The 20299-nt window shown below is 48.5% G+C and overlaps 1 protein-coding gene across 2 annotated transcripts in view; it reads right to left on the minus strand.

Annotated features, from left to right (window-relative positions):
• Positions 1 to 19258, minus strand: part of SLC66A3 (solute carrier family 66 member 3) — a 172130-nt gene extending 152872 nt beyond the window's left edge. The window contains exon 1 of one of the 2 annotated variants that reach the window (XM_069605964.1): positions 18908 to 19258. In XM_069605964.1, coding sequence (XP_069462065.1) covers positions 18908 to 19053 — 146 coding nt within the window. In that variant the 5' untranslated portion in view covers positions 19054 to 19258. The remainder of the gene's footprint in view (positions 1 to 18907) is intronic. The other variant, XM_069605965.1, reaches the window with a different exon arrangement.
• Positions 19259 to 20299: the final 1041 nt, after the last annotated feature.

The raw sequence follows: 20299 nt of genomic DNA on the forward strand, positions 1-20299 counted from the left end.
TCAGTACTATTGTGAACACCAATAATAATAATAATGAAAATGGATTTAGTGACTAATATGCAGGTTGGGATTTATTTTTAGCCAATTGTGCTTGGTAACTTATAGACCTTGCTTGTGAGCAATAACAAAACAATAATAAAAAGTTACTTTTGTATAAATTCTTAGACAGAAGTATGAAATGGTGGATTTGACTTATCCCAATGAAGGCTTAGGTGGACACATAAAATTATAAAAATCATACCTAGGAACTATTTCAGATAGTTTGTGCCATACTCTTGGCATTGAGGAGACTACTATAAATTGAATTTATATGTATGTTTAGTGAACCTGTCAGGACACCTTTTTGTTTTCTGTTTCAGAGATTTCCCAGTCCTTGACAGAGTAGGGAATTACCCTCTAGTACATTACATCTGTGAAGGAAGCAGAGAGCAAGTTGTTTACAATAAGTAGGGGATTGTCTACCACTATGGAAAGGTACAATGTTATTTCCGATAGTATTGCTAAAGCAGACATCCTTGAGAATGTGTATAGTAGAATGAAAAGAGAAGTACAATGGAAATATGACACATCAAGGATTGGGTTTTGATGTGATCGAGGATATTCATCACCCCGAATTCTCAAATTCTTGGTACTCTGATATGAGTGGCGTGGGGAGAAATTCTGTAAATGGGAGCGGTTATGTGTGTTCACTAATTCCGCATGGATCAGGGTTCCCAAGGTGTTAGTGCCACGAGCAGTCCCAATTATAGAGGCACACTGCCTGGTTCATCTTGCGCTATGCAGAATAAAAAAACATTCCAGGAACACACTGTGGAATTGCAAATGGTGGGCCACATTTTGTAAAATGCTCTGACGACCAGAGAAACATCAAGTGTGTGGAGTTACCTTATCTGATGGTGAAGGGACAGAGGTATGTCAATAATAACTGGCAGGACAGCACACCGGTAACATATAGCAAGGAAATAATAGCACAAGTGGTCAACTTCTGTGCGCAAATCTGGACAGAGCATATCACAAAGCTAACGTGTGCCTCTAGGCTACACATTTTTTGGGAAACACCGTAAAGATGGTCCCGATGGTGGTGTCGCAGTCATTTGTAAGGAAGAGTTAAAAATGTATGAAACCAAAATTGATTGTGAGGGATGTGACATTTTACACACTAAATTTATCCCTAATCCTAACATTAGTATACACTTGGTAACGGCATATAGACCACCAGGAGTCTCGCATAATTTCAATGAGGACCTCATAAATGTGTTAAATGCCATGCAGACTACTAATTCCGCCATAATACTAGCCAGGGATTTGAACTTATGGAAAGGAAACACCATGGACAAAAAAGCTAAGGAATTGGAAAAATTGTTTTAAAATAATAACATCTTGGTGCACAATGGCGCCTATTAAAAGGAAATACCCTGGATTGGATGGCTAGCTATAATATAGCTTAACCACAACTACACCATGCACATGGTCAGAGCATTCTTTTGTCTGAAGTCGAATACAACTTCCCTGAAGTCGAATACAACTTCCTGTCCTCGATAAGCCGAAACATGAACCACTGCATAAAACTGTACAGAGAAATTACAAGCGCTTACCACAGACAAACTATCCGAATTTATGGTCTCCCTTATGGAAAAAACAGTGAACTAGACCATCCAGATATACTTGTCGAGAAATACAATAGAGAAATGACAAACTTGCTTGGTGATGTTGCCCTGATGAAGTCTAAAACCATTAGGAAAACTATTAATCAGCAAAAATGGTTCACACCTGAATTGACCAAACTAAAAGCCAGTAGAAGACGCGCAGAGCGTATCTGGCTCAAAGATCAAAATATAAATAACAAGGTTGCCTGGAAACTTCATGAAAAAGCATATAAAGAAAAAATCATGGAATCCAAGCGGACTTATTATAATGACCAGATTGAATCAGCAAGAAACGAAACAAAGGAGCTCTTCCGTCTCTTCGGGTCAAGGGAAAAACCGGAAGTATTAAACCATACTATTACACCCACTCAAGAGGACTGTATTAGAACACAGAAGGCCTTCACAGACAAATTGTTTTGTGCCCAAAATAAAATCAGGAAAGAACTACAGAGCCAAAACCTACATATAGATCTTTCCATCTCTGGGAATGCTGAAATTAGTCATATGACTGATTACACGCCATCCAAGAATGAAGAGCCAAAATCAACCCCCATAGGATTTAAATTTCCAGAGATCTCAGTCTCCGAAATTGTAGGTATTATAGGTATTATGAGAGCTATGAACCGGACTAGCTGCCCTGAGGATCTTATCCCTTCAAAGATAATTCTGGATCACTCTTTCTTATGCAGATTTGTCAACGCCTCATTTAGGTACAGCACTGTTCCACAGGCTATTAAAGCAGTGGCAGTCACACCCCTACTAAAAATGGCAGGCTTAGATCCCAAGGACGCCGCAAATTTCCGACCTATTACGAACACCTTATTCTTTCCAAAGTTGGTTGATAAGGTAGCTAAAATCCACCTTCAACTCCACATTGAAAACACAGGTCGGTTACATGAAAGACAATCAGGTTTCCGCCGTTTTCATTGCACTGAGAGTACCTTAGTGGACCTTCAAACCCATATGTTGACATTAGTGGAGAGAAGTAGATCTGGCCTGTTGATACTACTAGATCTCAGCGTGGCTTTTGATCTACTAGACCACAAGATATTATTTAAGAGGTTGCAAGACACGGGCGGACTTGCTGGCAAGACGATAAATTGGGTCCGATACTTTTTGGAGGGCGTCTCTCAGGGAGCATGCCTGTCCCCTTTGCTCTTTAACATTTATATATTTACCAAGTTATAAAAAACTGGATGACCACAAATTGGTTATGCCCAAATGCCAGTAAAACAGAACTCATGTTATATGTGTCCAAGAAGTCTAGAGAGACTTTAGCTCCTACCTTCTCAAGGTTCTTGGTGGAGGACAGTCATATAGAAGTAGTGGATAAGGTAAATACCCTGGGTGCATACTTGGAGGCCTCCTTGGATGCAGGGGCTCAAGTGGATGCAATCGAAAAGAACACTCAATATTAATTGAGAGTATTGAGACAGGTGGCTCCGAAAATCTCTAAAAATAATAGAGCCAAATTAGTAAGGGCCGTTATTCTTCCACGTCTGGATTACTGCGATGAGAGGGTGCCAGCAGGGAAGATTTCTTTAGACTGCAAAAAATCCAGAATGCATCAGTTTGTATTGTTTACGGTATGAAACGGCATGAACCAACCTCTTCTGCTAGAAAGAGTTGCACTGGCTACCAATACCAGCCAGGATCTCTTTTATAATACTGACCCTTTGCCATAAATGCATCTATGGGACAGCTCCCAGCTACCTGAAGGAAAGGGTTACTATATATCAGCCCACCAAAAATCTTCGATCAACATCCGCCCAGCTATTGCAGGTGGCAAGGCCTAAGAGAGCATGTGGAAATGGACGCTCCTTCCAAGTACTCGTGTCTAAGGCATGGAATAAACTACCTCTGGCGCTCAGAGAAGAAACTAACCACTTGGCTTTTAGAAAGCTCTTGAAAATGATACTTTTCACTTAACCATCGGCCATCCTCACTGTCCTCTTTCTGCTTGTGAGGGAGCGCCTAGATACCTTAGGGCTTTTGGCACTATAGAAATGTTATAACATAACATAACAACGTGGATTGCAATGATGGAAAAGCCGGTGCAAGTGCACAAGGAAGAAGAATAGAAGCTCTGTTTCTGCAGCAAAGATACAGTCTCTGTTGGCACAAATGAACATTGTAATAAGACTCACTTGATTGCAGATATGCCCCACAACGCAACCTGAAGATAAGTGCTTGGTGCCTACGCAAGAGCCTCACAGCCGGCTAGGAAAAGGACAGTTCTCAGAGAATGAAAAGATTGAATTACATTTCTAAAGACTCTTCCACCTTGCTTGCTGAAATACCAGAAGAATATTCAGCTCAGCAGAATCCTTTTCCGCTTCTTTACTCTTGCCGGAGGTGCAGCCTGCAGCCAATGCTAAATGGCTGCAGATCATGAGGTGAGATCTGGTTCAGCTCGCAAATGACACAGAGAATGGTTTCAATGTGATCAAGGTTGAGTTGCGAGCACCAACACTTATTACAATGCAGCACAGATATGTGCTCGATATGTTAACGGTGATGGAGGGTTGGGTTTGCAAAAGATTTGGCAATTCCTCTTGCAGATTCGTACCTCCAGAAGATGCAGAGAAGGCATAATCATCCCATATTATTGCAGCTGTTCATGGCCTAGGTGTTTGTATAAAGAAGGAGGGCTGAATTCAGGACAATGATTGGCTGAGCATAATCAACTGGGCTCTATAGTGGCTAGGGGCAATCGTGAAGACGTTAATGGCCATCATTGTGTTCATCCTGGTCATTTTTTGCACATGTCAGTTGGTCCCTCGATGCTGTGCCACTGTGGCACCTAATAGCGCAAGGATGATGGTTATCAATTGAGGGTTCCAAAGCACCTTGCGAAACAAAAAACATTGAAGTACAAATCAATGTCCCACTAGCTGGCTCGTAGTATGAAATGTTGCCCATTCTGTATGGAGATGAAGTTGACCCCCCTGTATCACACCATCATTTCCCCACCCCCTGACCCAGAAAATTACACAAAAATGAGTAAGCCATATGTGGATGTAGAAACTGGGGAGTGGAAGCTCAAAACTATCCCAGAATGTATTACTTTAGAAGTAGCGAAAGGAGAAAATGTTGGGAAGGGGGCAGCCCCACTGAACCCCACTAGGCACTTTACAGTAAGACGAGATGCATTTGAGGCGCTGGGATGATTCAGGGGGAGGGGGATCAGTGAAAGGGACGCTTTCCCGTTCCGCAGCACCCTTTGCTAATTAATCAGTTATAGTTTATTCATATTGTGTAGCACAAGGTACGGGTGGCATCGCTATTTCGCGTAGATATTAATATTCCTATGTAGAAGAGAAGGCTTGTGCGGTAAGCGTGATAAAGGCAGCATTGCATGCACTAGGCCCAAATCCACGAGGCTACAGAAATCTCCGGCCATGCCCAAGCTCCGATGAGGACAGTTTGCACCCCCTCCCGCCACACTGTTTGTTCATTGTTCTTGAAAGTGTTGTGAAGATGTGTCTTTCACCCAAGAGAAATGTGCCTTACAAGGCCTCGATCAGAGGCTAGCGCTTGGTGTGCATGTTATCTCACTGATGAGGCCCAACAGGGTTGAAACATGTCTGGGGATGCCTGTGGTCTCGTGCAGAAGGGATGTGGCCTAGCAGTTCGGGCCGGACTGCCCCTTTTGGGGTGGGATCTTGCCTGATTTGCATATGGTCTTCTCCCTTCTGTAATGGCTTGGCAGGCGAAGAACGATGGTCTGGAGGGTTGCCCAGAGCAATGCCAGAGGTTAAGATTCATTCTAAACCTTCCAGCCATCACCTCTTTGTTTTTGCTTTGTCACCCCGAGCGTGATGGGTATGCCCAGACGTGTGTCCTGTGCCTGCTGGGCCTAGTGACCCAAGCTACTCCTCACTGATTAGGCCCAACAAGGCTGAAACATGTCTGGGGATGCTTGTGGTCTCGTGCAGAAGGGATGTGGCCTAGCAGTTAGGGCTGGACTGCCACTTTTGGGGTGGGACCATGCCTGATTTGCATATGGTCATTTCACTTCTGTAATGGCTTGACAGGCGAAGAACGATAGTCTGGAGGGGTGCCCAGAGCAATGCCTGAGGTTAAGATTAATTCTAAACCTTCCAGCCATCACCTCTTTGTTTTTGCTTTATCTCACTTTGGCCAAAGCATGACCCAGCCCATTCCCGAGTGACCACAAGTTATAGCCCATATCACTGACTGAACCCTAAGATCCCCGAATTCCATCACCAGGTGCCCTTTGACCACTGACCCCAAAGTAACAAGTCCTGAAATGTTCAAAGAGGATGGACAGGGTGCATCGTTGAAGCAACAATCATGTGATTTGTATTTCAAGGTGCTGGGAGGGATAAATTATAGTTCAAAACCAGGGCGGAGACCTTGGAGCCGGATTCCGCAGAGGTAGTGAGTGAAATGTGTGTGTGAAGGTTAAAGTACCCTGGAACCTCCTGTGTGTCCGTTTTAAGACCTGCCAAGTGCACAGTATGAGTGATAAACAAGCTGTACAGTAGGGGTATAATTAATTTGTTTTCCGACCTTCGACGTGAGAAGATGAGCCCCGCAGCACCCACGTGATGGAAGACGGATGGACTGGGCTGAGACCAATCAACTGCCATACCATATGGATAAAGGAAGCATCTGTATAGGATCCATCCAGTCACACAGGTTTGCATTGCATGTATTGCGTCATTTATGACAATGTTTCGCTTTAAACGTTTCTGCTTGTACCTCTCTTTGGCAAAACGTTCTTAGCAGCAGAAGTCTTTGCTGTTGCTCTCATCTGCGCATGGGATTTAACTTGTTATCCTCACAAGGTCGACTTGGGCCTTTCTTCCCTAGCGGGTTGTATTCTCTCTGGTGCGAGCGTTTAGGGGCTTGCCTTCAATACCTACAACACTTCAGTTCTCAGGTCGGTCAGGAAGTAGGTGAAACTATACATAGTATACAGATGAGGGTCATGGCACACTGGAGGCTAAATTCCTCGCTCAAAAGAGTTGGATAAAGTGCCAGGGGCGACCGGGACCATTGTCTGGCCCATATGGAATGCAGCACTCATCAATTAGGTGCTGAGAGTTGGAGACTGAGGAGGGAAACAAAAGAGGACCCTTGGTTGTGATGAAGCCACAGGTGATCCAACACATCAGAGCCCGATATTGTTTGGTTGTATCGCTCATCACTGTTGGGTATTTCCCGAGATGGTGAAGATTTCTCCACAACGCTAACAGGACCAGATGGAGCTCATCACGTAAATACCTTGTCCTGGGCCATCTTTATAAAGATCATCTCTGCAATATAGCAAGCACAGGTATGGTCCAGCCCATGTGAGCCTGAGATTTTGAAGGAGTGCGATCGCTCACACCCAGAGCCCGTTTCAATGCGGAGTTCAAGAAACTGCAGATAGGAGAATATGTCGGTTTGAGTGTGAGCAAAAGTACAGTTACGGGAAAGAGAAGAAGTGAGAGATGGAGAGAACTGAAATTCGAGGGGCACAGTCTGGTAGAAGAGTGACCACTGAGCAATTCCCTGGAGGTGTTCCGCACGATGGACAAATCCATTAATGACCCCATCATTACCATATCACATTTCTGCACGTTTGTCACTGGTGTCACAGTCCGTACCTGTGATGGTCCTTGCTTGCTCGCTTGTTCACTGGTCCGAGGGTACACACTTAATATGCCCCACAACTCCAAAAATTGTATTTGTGCTGCCCCCTGGAGAGAGATACCCATTTACTACCAGGAGGACAGTGAACATGAGAGAGTCAGGGCATTGGAAGGTGACCACAGATGTGCTGGTGCTATGGCTGCATTTACCCTTTTTTGGTTCATCTAATCTTGCTTTTGCAGTTATTGACTGATTATTTACATTATGCCAATGTTTACAAATGTATTTGCCTATTGCTGCCTTATTAGGAGTAGGTGGAGACGCTCACACTAGACCCTGTGGCAGGTCCCCAAAGCGCTCGTGGTATACTGCTACCGGGTATTGCAGCTCGTCTCCTTACATGTGGGGGCAGAACCACAGTGACACCTCACCCAGACATGCGGGTCAAGGGTGAAGGAAAAGGGTGCAGAAGACCAATTGGCTGCCTTGTGGATTCTCACCTGTTCTGTGGCCAAATGGGTATTGATCCTGTTGTGTGTGTCCCCTCCCCCCAACGGTATTAGGCCAAGAGACCTTTTTCAGAATTGCGGGGTGAAAAAAACGACTTAGAAAGACTGATCTGCTTTCTAAACCAAACTGTCCAAACCTGCCAGCCCCTGCCACGCACATACGTAGAGGCACGCCAGGACCCGGAAATGACAGGCCGCCTAAAATCATCTGGAAAAAATAAATCGGCCTTTTGGTTAGGCGACCTACAAAAATCGAAATAATAACATAGCACCCTGCGTGGACCATGCTTCCCCTATTGTAGCTTTTTAAAACCATATTATGGTGCTTGTGTGTGTAATATTACTCTTTGCAGAACAGTTCGACATTGGCAATGCTCTTATACATAGCCTTTGCTTACGGCATGTTATGTTTGGCCAAAAGGTATTTTGTCCATTATTTGAACGACCAGACGTCTACGTGATACCATATAAAAGCTTTGCATATTAGGAGGCAAGAATGAGAACCATGCCAGCGCAGCACGAGCTAGGACATGCCTCTTAACTGGAAATGTATGCTTTTGCATCAAACACGATACCAGAATGCTGACGTGTGAAAATATGAACTTTATATATTTATTCTTTGTTGGTTTACACCGTGCCAACTGCAATACAAAATTACTTTGAGGCACTCCAAGAAGGTGTGGTGGTGAGACCCTCCCACGTGTGTTACCCTTTTAACTGTGATAGCCCCTCCTATGTGCATTGCCCTTTTAAGATGGGCCATGTGTGTCATGGCCAAGCTAATAAAAGGAGCCCCTGCAGGCACGTGAGACGGGGGGCCCCGTGGGGGAACGCGAAGCGTTTCCCCCCGGGGAAGTTTTTGGCGCTGCACACGGCCAGCGAGTGGCCGTGGGGGGCAGAGCGCCTCCCCAGGGTATTTAAGGAGCCAGGGAAGGTTCGGGAGGCAGGCGACAGTTGGACTTGGTGATTGTCCCGTTGCCTGCTCCCGAGCCTTCCCTGAGTGAGTGGGGCCCAGGTCGTGGTTAGAGCAGGTGAGGTAGGGTAGTGGGGGTAGTTAGAGTGGGTGAGGGTTGATATAGGGTCAGGCATATAAAAAAAATTTAAAAAAAATAATAATAATAATAAGAAGAAGGTGGGGGAGTTCTGTCTAGTTGGGGGTAGCGTATATAAGTTACCCCCCCCCACCACCTCCTTACCTGATCCGCCGCCGGGGTTTAACTGCGTCTCGGTGGGCGGCGTGGGTTCGGGAGGCTTTCTTCCTGTTTAGGCGCCGGGCTTCGGGGATCCGGGTTGTCTGTGCGGGAGCGGGGTTGGTGGTGCAGGACGCGTCTCTTTTACGGGGCCTGCGCGTGTGGCGGGTCCTTCGCCCGTTAGTGAGAGGAGCGCAGGCTCGGGCTGGGGGGTGGGCACGGGCAGGGTAATAAGTCCTGGGAGCCCGGGGACACTTCCCGCCCAGCAGCACACGGCCGCGGGGCTGCACGGCCCCTCCGGGTGTTGGGGGGTCGGCTGTGATAGGTAGTGAGACCAGTGGGCCCTATATCGGGTGCGTGGCTCGGGGTGCGGTGGCAGCCGCCGGCCAGAGAGGGCAGAGAGAGCTCCTTAAAGGGGCAGCTCCATTTGTCTGGTGTTTTCTGTCGGGTGCAGTGAATATGGTGTGCCACTAGGGGGCAGGGGGGCTGTGGATTGGGTGATTGGGTCATCGGGCTGCACAGGGTTGTTAGTGTTGTTTATTAGCATTTGGGGGGGCTTGTGGGTGGCCTGCTAGTACTGTAGGGAGAGGGGCAGTTAGGAGAGGGGGTGGTGGGTAGGGGGGGTAGGTTTTAGGTGGGGGGCAAATATAAAAAAAAAATTAAAAAAGCTAGATAAATAAATAAAATAAATAGAATATAGGTATAAGGTTGGTTGCAAAGCGGGAGTTATTTAACTACTTGTGTTATTATTGGTTAGTGCAATTTCTTTTGGGTTTCCCCGCTACTAGGGGTCCTTCTTTCCACGGGTAGGCCCGGCTCGGGGGCTTAGGTAGCGGGTGAGCGACAAGGGGCATATTTTAGTGCGCCATTCAGTGTTGGTGCACGATGGTGGGCCAAGGTGCGGGCAGGAAGGTGTTGGTTGATGCGAGGGCGCTGAGGGAGGCCCTGGCAATAATTGGCAGGGCAACTAAGACCCAGCTGGGGGGGGCGGTGGGAGAGGTCACGGGTGAGAGGGAGACAAGTGGGGGTAGGCCGCAGCATAGAGCGACAGCGGATGGGGCTCTCGCGGCAGTGGTGGCTTGCACCCCCGTGGCGGGGAGAGGGGAGGTGTGGGAATCCAGGGATAGGAAGATGAGGAGGGAGATAGACAGGAGGGCGGCCGGGGAAGAGATGATTTCGGGTGGGCAGCCATGTGGGGAGGGAATGAAAGATAGCACTAAGGAAGCAGGGAGTGCTCAAATGGAGGAGGCTCAAAGGAACCACGGCGGGGCTAGAGATGGGGCACAAAAAGGGTGCAAGGGCAGCGGGGAAGAGGGGGGAAATACCTGCGTAAGAGTGCGGGTGGGAGGAGGAGGGAGAGGTCCCCATCAATTGAGGTGGATAGGGCGGGGTGCGGAACGCCCCCCCCGGGTAGGAGGAGTGGGGGCAGAGGGCGCTGCGCAGCCCCCACTGGTCAGGTGGAAGTAGAGGGTTTGAGAACAGCCCTTCCTCAGTCAGCGTACGGAGAGCCTAGAGGGTGCAGCACGGCCCCTAGCAATGAAGACTCTAGGGTGGAGGTCGGAGCGCCTCGCCTGAGTGAAGAGGACCAGGCAGGGGTTTCCACGGCCCCGCCGAGAAGACGTCAAAGGAGTGGCGGGGTGGACACCCCGGGCTCGCAAGAAGAAGATCAACTCGACTGGGGCACGGGCTCGCAGCCACAATGGTATTGGACGGGTTATGAAGTTGGTTTTGAGGATATTGTGGGGCAGTGGGAGGTGGATGGTTATAGGACTGTGGGTGAAAGGGGGGGAGGAGAGAGGAAGTTGGTATTGGGAGCGGGAAAGGCAGGCGCAGGGTGGTCGGGGGGCAAGAAGGCGGGGGAGCGGTTGGTTGGGTGAGTCTGCTGACATGTTTTGTCACCGCAGTAGGAGCCCTATAAGGAAGGAGATGAGGAACATTGGTGTGGACGCGGAACAGCAGGTGCGGAAAGAGGTGAGCGAGAAAGGGAATGGTCATCTGCATGGCAGAGAGGGGTCCCAAGAGGGGGGACGGGAAAGGAAGGGTCTGGTTTGAAAGGGTTGAGGAAAGAATTTGGTGTACAGGCCATTGGAGCCTTGGGGGTTGAGAAGAGCATTTGCTTGGTGGAGATTCAGACGGACAAGGTGGTGGAGCCATTGGGGCTCGAGGTGCAAGGGGGAAAAGAAAAGGAGGTTGAAATGAAAGGAAAGGAGAGAAAATTGCCATACATGGGGATAACAAAACCGTTGGGGGCGCACTTGATGGCGGCGACCAGGGAAAAGATTCAGGCGGGGGAATTTGTAGATGTTTTTAAATTGCTCCATAGGGAAGTGAGAGCTAAGGAGGGGTCTAAAGAAGAGGAGAGGGAACTGGCTGCACGACCAAGGGTACCGGTGACTATTGAGAATTGGACGTCGGCATTTATCATTTATGCCAGTGTATATTGTGAAAAATTCCCAGAGCGTTGCGTGGCCCTGCTTAAATATAGGGACGTAATTAGGAGGGCGTTCACAAGTTTTGGGGGTTTTGCCTGGGTACGCTATGATGAGGAATTCAGGGCGAGAATGGCGGAGGACAGTCAGGCGGTCTCGGGGGGAGATAGACATGGATCTTTGGCTGCAATGGATGGCTCCAACGAGGCCTGCCCCGACATTGCACACAGCAAGTGGGCTGCCTGTGCCTTACCGGCCCTTTCTTGGTCGCCCCGCCCATGAGGGGGTGGGGGGAGAAGGCGGAGGTCAGCCCTCGACAGCATGTTGGGCGTTCAATAAAGAAGGCTGCACGAGGTGGATGTGCAAATTTAAACACGAGTGCAGCAGGTGTGCGGGTCGGCATCCGGTTACGGATTGTTTTCAGGCAAGGGACAGTGGGTCAAGGCAAGGGACAGTGGGTCAGGGCAAGGAGGTGGGGGGGGAAGGACCGCATGCCAGGTAAATTGGGGTGTGCTGGTAGGTCGGGCTCAGTTTAGCGTAAAAGGTGGGGAGGAACAAGGTTCGAAGAAAGGTTTTGGGGGGCGATTTAAAGGGGGTAGGAGAGAGGTGAGGAGGAAGAATAGTAGGTAGGGGAGGGCTGCAGGGGGGTGTAGTTGTGGAAATTGTTAAGGGGTGGTGGCTGTCGTTTGGAGGGCATGGTTGACGGTGGCAAAGCCCTCACGCTTGCCGACGACAGGGTGAGTAAGCTTCAGGCTGCATGGACGGAGGTGCGGGAGCGCCTCTGGTGCAGCAGGGGGAAGTGAGGAGAAGGGTCTGCATGGACGGGGGTGCACTAGCGCCCCTGGTGCAGCTGGGGGAAAAAAGTGGAGCAACGAAGCAAGGTGCCGGAAGAGGAATTTATGAGGAATGGTCTGCATGGACGGGGGCGCAGGTTTGGCCCCTGGTGCAGAGGAGTAAGGCAGAAAAGGGGCCTGCATGGACGGGGGTGCACTAGGGCCCCTGGTGCAGGTGGGAAACAGGTGGTAAGGGACGCAACGAGCTGGAAGATGGTTATATGGAAGGGACTGCATGGACGGGGGTGCAGGTTTGGCCCCTGGTGCAGTGGCGAGAGGAGTAATAAAGTAAAGGGCCTGCATGGATGGGGGTGCACGTGGGCCCCTGGTGCAGGGGGGGCAACGCAGGGCCAAATTAATAAGGTGATGGAAGGTGGGGGGGCAAGGGTGAGCAGGAGGGTAATAGTTTAGGGGAAAAAGGGGGGCCCAAGTGGGTTTAGGTGTATTGTTTAAAGGTTAGGTGAAAGGGGCGGAATATAGGGGGACAGGTAGGAGAGGACCTTGGGTGTTTCCGGAGAGGGTTAAGGAGATGGCCAGAAAGGATAGGGTACGGAGGAAGGTGTTACTGGTGGTGTGGGAAGGGTTAGGAGGTTGGAACTCATTCACTTAGGAGGGGTGCAGCATCTGAAGGTAGCAGGCTGGACTATTCAGAGGAGTAGGGGAATAGGTTGGGACGCTGGGAGTAAGGGAGATACAAAGGGTATGCCAGGGACCGGGTCAAACGGAAGGTCATTATAAAAATGTTGCAGCTGGTAGCAGGAGTGTTGCATTTATTAGGGTGTTGTTGATTTGCAAGTGATTTTGTAATTTCTTTTTCAGATGCTGCCAGGAGGTACGGTCAGATGTCAAAAATCTGGTTTTTGGGACATTCTAGGGTTAAGTGGGCGGGGAAAGAAGCTGAGGAAAGGGTTGTTGACAGGCAACTGGGTTGCAACTATAAAGATGTGGTGGTAAGATGGTCCGGTTTTGGGGGGCTGGCCTGGGATCAGTTGCTTCCTAGGTGGGCTGGGTTGAGGGAAAACTAGGGGCCTCCAGTTGGGGGGGGGATTAGTCTTGGTGGGGGAAAATGATTTGGTACGGGATACGGGTGTGGCTCTTTTCAGGAAAATAAAAAGGGTTTTTGTTATGGGTCCGACAAGTGTGGCCTCAGGCAACTGTAGGGGGGACTAAGTTTTTTGCCACAGAGAGTTGGGAGGGGAGCGAGAAATGAGGGTCCGATAGAGCGGGCAAGGAAGGGGATAAACGGAGAGATGGTGCAATTTTGTACATCGGTGTCAGTTCAGGTTTTGGAACGTAAGGAGATGGTTTAGAAAGGATTGATGAGAGTTAGAGAGGATGGGTAAGCTTTCCGGTTTGGGGAACAATCATTATCTGGGGGACTTGAGCTCTTGGCTGGGAGATTGGTTGAGGAGTTGGAGGTAGGAGAATTGGTAAGGGGGGGCAGAAAGAACACCTCGGGGGAGGGTTTTTCTGGTGCTGGGGGCATGGCCCCTTTTGATGTGGGGGGAGGGAAGCACAATGGGGGAATGACACGGTAAAGGATGGGGTGGCGCTGTTTGCACAAGTGGGCCACCACGGGGAAACAGGTATTGAGCCTGGAGGGGCATGGCCCCGGGGAGAAAGCGGGACACATGGAAAAGGGGTAAGGAGACGGTAGGGTCCAAGGGATAGTTAGGGAGGAAATGGCTTGATGTAATTATTTAATTGTTGGGTAAAAAATGAGAACGTTTAATTATTTAATTGGTTGTTTAAAATATGTCTTTAGTTTGTAAGGCCATGGAGCCAGGTAAGCGTTTAATTGTAAGCTTTGGCCCGTCACATTAAAGCGACCTTTTCCACTTTTAAATGAATCTGGGTTTTTGTGCAGTAAGCCAAAAAGAACGGTTGCAGACTCCAGAAGAGGAATGACAGTCCATGTCTCATTTCATGTACGCCTCTGGCCTACCAGTGGAGGCACAGGCCTACATGTCCCGATGCCAGGACGGTGGCAGAGATCCACATGGTCAGGGGCAGGACAGGCTGTGCCCCCACCCCCAATGGTGCTGGAGTCCTGTAGTACCATGGGGCCTGCTGGATGTCCAGGGCGGGCCCCCCAACCCCATAGTCACTGGGCTCGTCGAGTGCCGGTGTCCCTAGCACTCTGGAGGCCCGTTGGATGTCCATAGTGGGCCACCCACCGCAGAAGGGAGGGTGGGGGGTTCGTCTCGGGAGAAATAAGACAAGGTGGGACTGAAAAAAAAAAAAAACTGATTTCACTGGTCTGGGGACATTCACATCAGTGTAGGAGCCAAAAGGGAAGGGGTGGTATCTTCGTTGCTTTGGTCTCTTGCCCTGAAAGGCTTTATGGATAGGGCACTGGGGTGTCAAGTGGGTTATTTGTTCAATTGGAAGCCAGTGCAACGCCCTCATGCATGGTTTCATGTGATCATGTGCTTTACGTACGGATCATCAAAGGGTTCCAGTCCAACTGTCGCTCTCTCATAGCACACGGATGAACAATTCAAATACGGTGAACGGTCCCAGAATATTGAATTCAGTAAAATATTTTACATAAAAAGTGCAGTAAAGGGCAATCTTACGATGGTGATTTGGTACAGAACAATCGCACGGTAACAAAGTGACAAATTAAACCTCTGTGTGCACAGGGAAACAGATTTTTGTTATTGCAATCACACAACAGATAACCCAGCTCCTTAACCTGCTATGTATCCATTGACAGTTTAGCTCTCTGAATTGTAAATAAATTATTAAAAATAAACAAAAGCTAGTTTGTAGCTTTGGATATTAGGTTAGAGCTTAAGCGTCACCTAGAAGCCAACTCTATTGCATTGGAGGGCGGTGGGAGGCGGAGTGACACACGGCCTTTCTGAATGGTTTGACGATTTACCCAATATTAGGGAGATGCTCCGTAAGCCTTGTGGTCAGGGTGTTTAGGTGTATCTTCCAGACTTGGGTACGGTTAGCGATTCCCTAAAGCACACCAAGCTCTCCAGGTGGTAGGGAAGCAGAGCAGCCCAGGTCTAATTCAGCGGCGATGGAGCAGGATGGTTAACAGGTATAGTACACACTATGCATTAAAAGCCAATGACAGAATGTCTATACTCTACATGTATATAAAAATATAACCTTTATGTAAGAAAAGGCAAGGGATAATCACCACACTTACAGGTAAGTAGACTTTGTAAAATAGAACATCCAACAATTTAACAAGGAAGTTAAACTGTTTCAGAAAGATTTTTCAGAGCTCAGTAAAAGTATTTCTTAGAAGGGAGAAAGCAGTAACAGGTGAGCAACAAGCTTTTCCTGTAGACGAGAGCAAGCAAGACCAATCGTGCAGATTTGGGGCAGTCTTTGGCAGGAAAGAGTTACCTTCTGTGAGAGTGTCCCAAGGAACGCTTTCTGTGGTTCGGGTGGAGTGAGACCGACAGTTGACCATAAATGATGAAGAGTGGGTTCAAGGTTGAAGAAATAAACCAAGAATAGTGTTGCCAGCAGAGTGGTTGAGGCAGAAAAGCAATAAGCTGGCAGTAAAAGCACAGTTGCAGAGGTTTGAAGACTGCCTTAAGGTACAGTAATGACACACTGGGGTAAGAGAGAGCCTAAGAGCATTGGGAAGGAGGGTTATTCATGTTTCATTGATTCCTAGGTTGAGGGTCTCAGCCAGAGGAGATGACAGGGGCAGTCAGTGCGATCAGTGTAAACTCTTGATGCAGGATTCCCAGGGGCACAGGATTTTGCTCCCGAGGATGGGGTCGGGTTAAAAATAGTTAAAATTGCCCTAGGGAAGAATGAATATTGAAGAAAACTTTGGAAGGGTACATCGGAGAGGAGGCAGCAGAGATGGAAGTGTAATATAAATCATTGGCACCCTGTACCACTAATTCATTTGCTTTTTACAGAATGTACCTTTAGTTAGAAGGCTCAAAGACCGCGCTTGGATGCTTTTTCTTTCTCCCGGGCCAGCTATAGAATTCAAGCACTGCCCGTTTTACAAGGCTCGGCTAGGCAGACACACACACACACACACACTCACACAGCCTCCTTGACTCTGAAGGTCGCTAAGGTGCTCAGTTTGCAAACGCATTTCTTTTATCGGTGGAAGAGCTTTTCGTGTGCATGATGGAACATTTCCAACTCAAAGCTCTCACAAAGCACCAGTTACCTTGCAAATTTGTGATAGGTAAAGTGAGCAACACAAAGCACTCATTTAAATATTTTTGTATATCGATGATGACTACTATCTTCACATGCAAAAAAATAAAGTTGCTTTATGCCACTAATCAAATGTTTTCAACATCATGAATAACAATGAGCTGGAGGTTTGTTGCAAAGAATCTCCATACCTATGTGAGTTTATTACTCAACTTATTTTATTACATGTATTAAATCACTGAAAATACAGTGGGGCTAACTAGGTACTAGATTTTTCAGGTTGGCATTAGCTTGCATTCTGGGACTTATAGTTTACTATTCAAGCTATGGCCAAGCACATTCAGTCTAGTTTCACACATAGCTGTCCAGACTGAAACACCTGACGTACCTCAAAACTTCTCACCCGAAAGGAAACCGGTGTAGCTGGCCTCACATAGATTCTTGAAACAATAGCAATCTATCTCTAACCCCCAACAGCGCCCACCCATGTGTCTGACATCTCTTTGGCTGCTTAATCGAGGCTTGCCAGCCACCCAAGCCTTAAAACGGCAACATGCACACATGCATCTCCCAAGCTAAACTCCCTAGAATCTCCAACCACATCGACTACGGTCACCAAGGGCGTTCCAACCGTGGAAAAAGTGCATTGAGGCCACACAAGTGGGGAAAGAGCGCTATATAAATAACCAAATACAATACGAAAATTAAAGCCACAATGATATTCTTTTGGCTTAACATGTCGCTATAAGGATTTACATGTCATGTGGCTTTATTATGCAATTTGTGTTTTTTGTAAGTAAACTCTATAAGACATTATTACTGTAGGCCTTGAAATCCAAACTATTTGTACTGAGTAAAGCTTGGAAAGTATATGGTAACATGTGCAGAGTGGATTAAAATCCCTGCTTCACTGTTCAGCCAAGGTTTGTGATCCTGATCTCTGCTACCCACAGTCCTCCTCCCCCCCCCCACACCTATCCCCCCCGCCCCTTTTTCAGTGCAGGCCGAGTACCACTAGTTACTTTTTCCACTTCCACCACTGGGAGCCAGACATGGAAGAAGCGCAAGGAGGCGAGTCTGGCGGTGTGGCTTCAGTATTGGGGGCAACACAGGCCCTTGGAGCTTCCCAGACGAAAGAAGATGGGACCTGTGTGTTTTCCTAATGTTTTAGGGTGAAGAGGCTCTGGTTGGATCAGCAAAGAGAGTCCTCGGGTCCTCTCAACAGAGGGGCACAAAGCGCTGTACAAATGACGAAAATGAAAGAATGAATAATGGCAATGTTTCTTAAAAATTGCAACAGACCCGTCTGTTATTGATGTGTGCCTTAGAAAATGGTTAAATAATAACTCTCACCTGTTCTCCCTGTGAGATTCTTTTGGGATGTTGGTTTGTGGTTAATTAGTGATTTATGCAAAACCTACAGCTAGAGAGTTCTGCAACAGGTTCTTAACCCACTGAGCTGTTTGAAGGATTCACAGACGTCTCAAACCTTCAAATACATCTTTTATCAATGTTTTCACAGCTGCTTTTAAAACGAATAACGTTTTCAAGAAATAAATAATCAGTGTCGTCTATTGATCTGACAGGGTGGTCAAGTGGCTTAATGCACACCTGGTTAAAATCGCAGCAGCTCGACGGTCACTGGATCCAATTTTGTCAGACACAGCTCAGCTTTTTAGAAACAGCTCAGATTTTTTTAGGTCAAAAAATGTATGCCATATAATTTAGGCAAATGCCATTTAGCCTTACATAATATTTATTTTAATAATGCAGATTGTGTTTAAAAAACGAATTTAGGTACGTAAACAAATAAATAACTGCAAGCATGATTGTTTTCTCTTTGCGTGACTGTGTACTAGTTTTCAACTAGCTCAGGGGCAACGTGTTCGCGTTGGAAACAGGACGGCATAGAGCAGTACAAGTTCGATCCCGGGTACGCGCTTACAAATAACTAATTACAGTTACAAAATCTACTTAATGGACGTGTCAAGGGGATGCGGTGTGGGCGGGGCTTCAAGTCCGGCTTCTGTCTCAAAGGTGGCAACACTAGTTTGAAGTTGGGAACATTGTAGACAGCGATGAGATGTAAAGATAGTTCTATTGGTGCAAGTTAACACGGTTTGAAAGGTATATCGCCGAAAGTGCCGCACTGTGACCGCTTCAACCCAATACGAATGAAGTAATCCTGGGACCATGATGTTACTTTTAAAAGGTTAACCTCTATTGATTTCCATGCTCCAATGGTGTATGTTTTTCTGCAGGGGGCATTGAAAGGGCTTAATTGTCAGACTTCCATAAATAGCCGCAGGCTGCGCACCTGGCCGAACAATGCCAATGCGCATTCGCCCGTGCCAGGCTGCCAGCTTCATTCACTCCAGGCTTTTGGACCAAGAACAACACTGCATGTTGTCACTTCTAAGCCTTGGCCCATCAATGTGCTGCGAACATGAAACTAAAAGTCCCACCATGCAAGGCGCTGGAGGCTGAGCGTCACACGGGGGAGTGGAGGGCAGCGCACGGCCCGGCTACATGCAGGTCCCTTACCCGGCCAGCTCAAGGAGCAAGCTCTTCAGGCTGATCCCGCGCGCGGAGCCGGAGGACACCAGGGCCAGTATCTGCGGGAACTTGAGCACCATGCACACCAGCAGCGTGCTCCAGTTGGCGAACAGCAGCAGCTCGGAAGGCCCCATCGCTCCTCGGTGCCTCTGGCGGAGCAAGGCGTGTGTCGCGTTCCTCGCCGCCTCCCGCTGTGGCTTCAAAACCCCGCCAGCCACAGCAGCATCCCCGCGCTGACAGCTCCTCCTTCGGCGGCGTTTTCACTGGGCCAGCGGCTCCTTCCGCTCCCGGTGACGCGGCTGCCGTGGGCAGGCACAGTAGCGGGCGCGGCCCCCGCCCGCTTCACCCAGCCCCGGGGCTTTCTCTTAGCAGGGAGCAGCAGGAGCGTCGACGTTCTTGCCATACCCACAGAGGCAGGCTTTAGGCTAGTGCTTGTTAAGTAGGTTTTAGCAACAGTAACGACGAATGGCAGAATCGACTTTCCGGTTTTACTGCATACTTGTTTGTTTTAATTATCGGTACTACCAAGGCTCAGAACGGGAAATACACAAACAGATGCCATGGTTGGCGGCTGGTGTTACATGCACACACGCCACTGCGGGATCACAGCCTCACCCTATTATTCTTTGCTGAAACTACTTAAAACATCTAGCTACTATGCAGGTTCACAGCATCAAAGCACAATACTACTGAGCCCTCTTTAAACCATCGCAGGGCAGCATTAGACCAGTCGATCTCCCATCCGCATCCATTCAGGAGTCACTTCCCGAGTTCCGGTCCATGGATGGTATAGTTCACGGCCGGCAAAGCCGCACCTGGCGGGCACCAGGGGCCACATCGGCCTAGTCTGATGGCATAGTCCACGGCCGGCAAAGCCGCACCTGGCGGGCACCAGGGGCCACATCGGCCTAGTCCCTTGATGTTCCGAGCAGAGCAGCGAGACGCCGGTTGCGGGGCATCCAGGCTGCTCCATGTGCTGTTGATCAAGTACGGGGTGATATGGCATCACTCACCCCTTTTTGTTGGCGATGCTCCCCCGCTCTGGCACTTCTCTTTCCTCCAGGGGCACAGAAGGGCGCACAAGCACTCATGATGAGCTGCAACCCATTTCTCGACTGATGCACTGATTCTTGGTTTTAGGGCCCACAGCTGCCTGGTTAATTGGTCAGACACAAGTTGTCGATTGAACTCAGGGGTTCCAGCAGGTATCTTCCCCAAACCCTGTTGAGCTTGTCCCTTCGACGGCATCGCGCGCAAGGTGTCATCAGCAACAGGCCGCCAGGGTGTCTTCAGTGGCGGGCAGTCAGGGCCACCAATATGGTGGGCAGGGTGGTTTATGCTTGATGGTGCTGTTCCGGGAGACGATAACCCCTGCGCTGG

Source organism: Ambystoma mexicanum, chromosome 4p, assembly GCF_040938575.1.
Source record: "Ambystoma mexicanum isolate Mex_15411 chromosome 4p, UKY_AmexF1_1, whole genome shotgun sequence".
NCBI lineage: Eukaryota > Metazoa > Chordata > Amphibia > Caudata > Ambystomatidae > Ambystoma > Ambystoma mexicanum.